We start from the raw sequence: 2,867 nt of genomic DNA, 5'->3' as shown, positions 1-2,867 counted from the left end.
TTTATTTATTTTTATTTTTTGGTAAATGCTAGTTATTGCTATATTATCTGTATCAGGTTTATTTTATTTTATTTTATTTTATTTTAAAGATTTTATTGGGTATTTGGGGAAGGGAACAGTGTTGGGGGAATTGGGGAAGGGGAACATTGTGTTTTTCCAGGACCCATCAACTCCAAGTCAAGTTGTTGTCCTTCACTCTTAGTTGTGGAGGGCGCAAGCTCAGTCTGGTCGCAGCTTTCAATCTGTTGGGTTATCGGAAAAGTCATGACGTATTTTTTGTATGTTTTTCATTGCAAAAATATGTCATGACTTTTCCAACAACCCAATAGTTGCAGGGGTGGGGGTGGGGGCGTAGCTCACTAACCCATGCGTGAGTCGACCTGGCAACCTTGTTGTTAAGAGCACATGCACTAACCAACTGAGCCATCTGGCTGCCCATCGGCAGCTAGCGGCCGCTCAGCTCAAGGTGTCATGTGTTCAATCTTAGTTGCGGGTAGGTGTAGCCCACCATCCCATGTGGGAGTCGAACCGGCAATCTTCTTGTTAAGAGCACATGCTGTAACCTACTGAGCCATCTGGCCACCCTTTGGCCGCTCAGTGGCAGCTCAGCTCGGGCGCAGCTCACTGGCCCATGTGAGAATCAAACTGGCAACCTTGTTGCTCAGAGCGTGTGCTTTAACCAGCTGAGCCACTCAGCCGGCTCCTTGGCTGAATACTTTTGAAATCAGATTTTTTATGACAGCTTTTTTTGTGATGAATTTAAAGAGAATGAGCATGTACCTCTTCTTAGTATGTCATGCTTTGGCTCTACAAGGACCAGCTTTTTCATCCTGTCTCTTCCCACAGTTTCCATCTTCACTGTACACAAGTACTGCCTTCCTAGACTTACTTTGCTTTTGAACTCTTGTTATTTATTGTGTACCAACTGTGTTCACACTTTCATGCCAGGCACTGTGGAATACAGATGTGAGAAAGATGCAGTTCCTGCCCATGACCACTGCTGTTACAACCATTGCCCCTCAAAAAGCAGTGCTTTGCTTGAACCTAGAAAATAAATTTTTTTCTGCCTAACTTTGCTTTCAGAAATGGAAAAGGTCATCTTTGTTAGCACTTTTGGTAGATGGCAGTGTTGAGCTGATTTAGAATACCTACATGTATTTGTTTGTGATTATACTTAAATTTTTTTGTATTTCTTGAATTTTNTGAAAGCCTATTGATACTCTAAACATTTCTGAAAAAGACTCTGAAGAGACAGGCGCCACTTAAAAAGCATGTAGGCTTCTTTTCTTCTTTACTCCCTTCTTTCAGGCCTTCACCCTAAATTCCCATTAACTTCTTTAAACCTAATTAAGAACATAAACCTAGCTCATGTTTTTCTTTCAAATTGGAGAGCACTACACTTGGAGACAGGAGAAATAGAATATAATAATTTCCTTGTCACTGTGATTATAAATAAGCTTGCTCCCTCGGAATTTATGTTTCTTGCAAAATGAAAGGTTAGGATGAATCTTCTCCCTATGACTAATGGAACTATAGTGGGTGTTTTTTTCCCCCTTATCCAAGTATTTTTTTGTTCTTTTAAACAGTAGATAGTATTAGAAATATTATTTATAAAAATCTTTTAGTCTCTGATAGTCATTGACATTATATTTTGAACATCTACTGTGTATGACCAGCACTCTCATTAAGAGCTGGGTAGAGTTAAAAAAAAAAAAAAAATATATATATATATATATATATTTATAATATGTGTGTGTGTATATGCATATATCCTATAAATGTGAAAATTAATATTGCATTGATATTTTAATGTAGTTGAACATGCAGAATATATTCTTAAAGTTTTCAGGGTAAGGTGATAATAACTTCTTAGGGCAATGAAATGACATTCCTTTATTCAGTTTTCAGGTGGGAGATTTGGTACTTATCATCCTAGATGAACGCCACGACAATTATGTATTATTTACTGTTAGTCCAACCTTATATTTTCTGCATTCAGAGTCTCTGCCTGCCCTAGATCTCAAACCAGGTGAGGGTGGTAAGTGTCACATCTTAACTAAAATAATAAACCTGGAGTGGACAGAATATATTAAAGATTTTTCTCCCCCATTATCTAATTGTATCAGAATTAAAGCACTAAGAGGGAACTCTGTTTAGTCTCTTTTTTGTTTGTTTTTTATAAAATTTGCATTATCCAGATTATTTTCCTGGATTCTGTTAACAATCCAAAACCAGAGTGTAGCTAATGTGATTGGGTCAAATATCTAATACCCTAGCAATAGCAGAATTAAATTGTTGCAGTTTTCATATAAGTAACAACCTATTTAAGCTTACATGCTCATTTGTTTATAAAGGCATTACCCTTTCTCTTGGCAAAAACATTTTTTTCTTTTAAGTTACAAAATGTCTTTTCTCTCTTATCATCCCATGTTTCTACCTTGTATTTCATTAAATTTGTCAGTGCTGTCATTTTTTTTAAAAAAAGGCAATACGCAAAATTATAATGTCTATTATTATTCTTTGAAAATATCTACCACGGTAAAATAATTTGCAGTTTTACTGAATGCTTTATTAATTATGAGATGGACCTATGGACTAGTGATTCCTGGGTCTGATGTACTGTTTTCACCAATCCAGGTATAAATCATCTAAAGTAATTTCTAGACTACTTAATAGTCTAGCCTAAAATCAGACTCAAAATAAATATAGCTCTTTGCTACCACAAGCTGTTTTCCCTCCTTTCCCTTGTATCTGTTTTTCTTCCTCGAAATAGAAGATGAAGGAGAAGCGATTATTTTTCCAGTGACCTGCTTGCTATCACTATACTGACCAATATTAATATTAAGAAGTAATTTTCTTTGTCAGCC

At 36.2% G+C, this 2,867-nt stretch overlaps 1 protein-coding gene across 2 annotated transcripts in view; it reads left to right on the top strand.

Moving 5' to 3' along the window:
* Positions 1 to 2,867, top strand: part of RB1CC1 (RB1 inducible coiled-coil 1) — a 76,524-nt gene that overhangs the window by 69,448 nt on the left and 4,209 nt on the right. Inside the window, exon 20 of one of the 2 annotated variants that reach the window (XM_019632958.1) lies at positions 1,902 to 2,029. In XM_019632958.1, coding sequence (XP_019488503.1) covers positions 1,902 to 2,029 — 128 coding nt within the window. Of the gene's footprint in view, positions 1 to 1,901; positions 2,039 to 2,867 lie in introns of both variants that reach the window. The other variant, XM_019632957.1, reaches the window with a different exon arrangement.

The sequence above is a fragment of the Hipposideros armiger genome, unplaced genomic scaffold (genome assembly GCF_001890085.2).
Source record: "Hipposideros armiger isolate ML-2016 unplaced genomic scaffold, ASM189008v1 scaffold_1204, whole genome shotgun sequence".
Lineage (NCBI taxonomy): Eukaryota > Metazoa > Chordata > Mammalia > Chiroptera > Hipposideridae > Hipposideros > Hipposideros armiger.
This window is presented reverse-complemented; position numbering and strand designations above follow the sequence as displayed.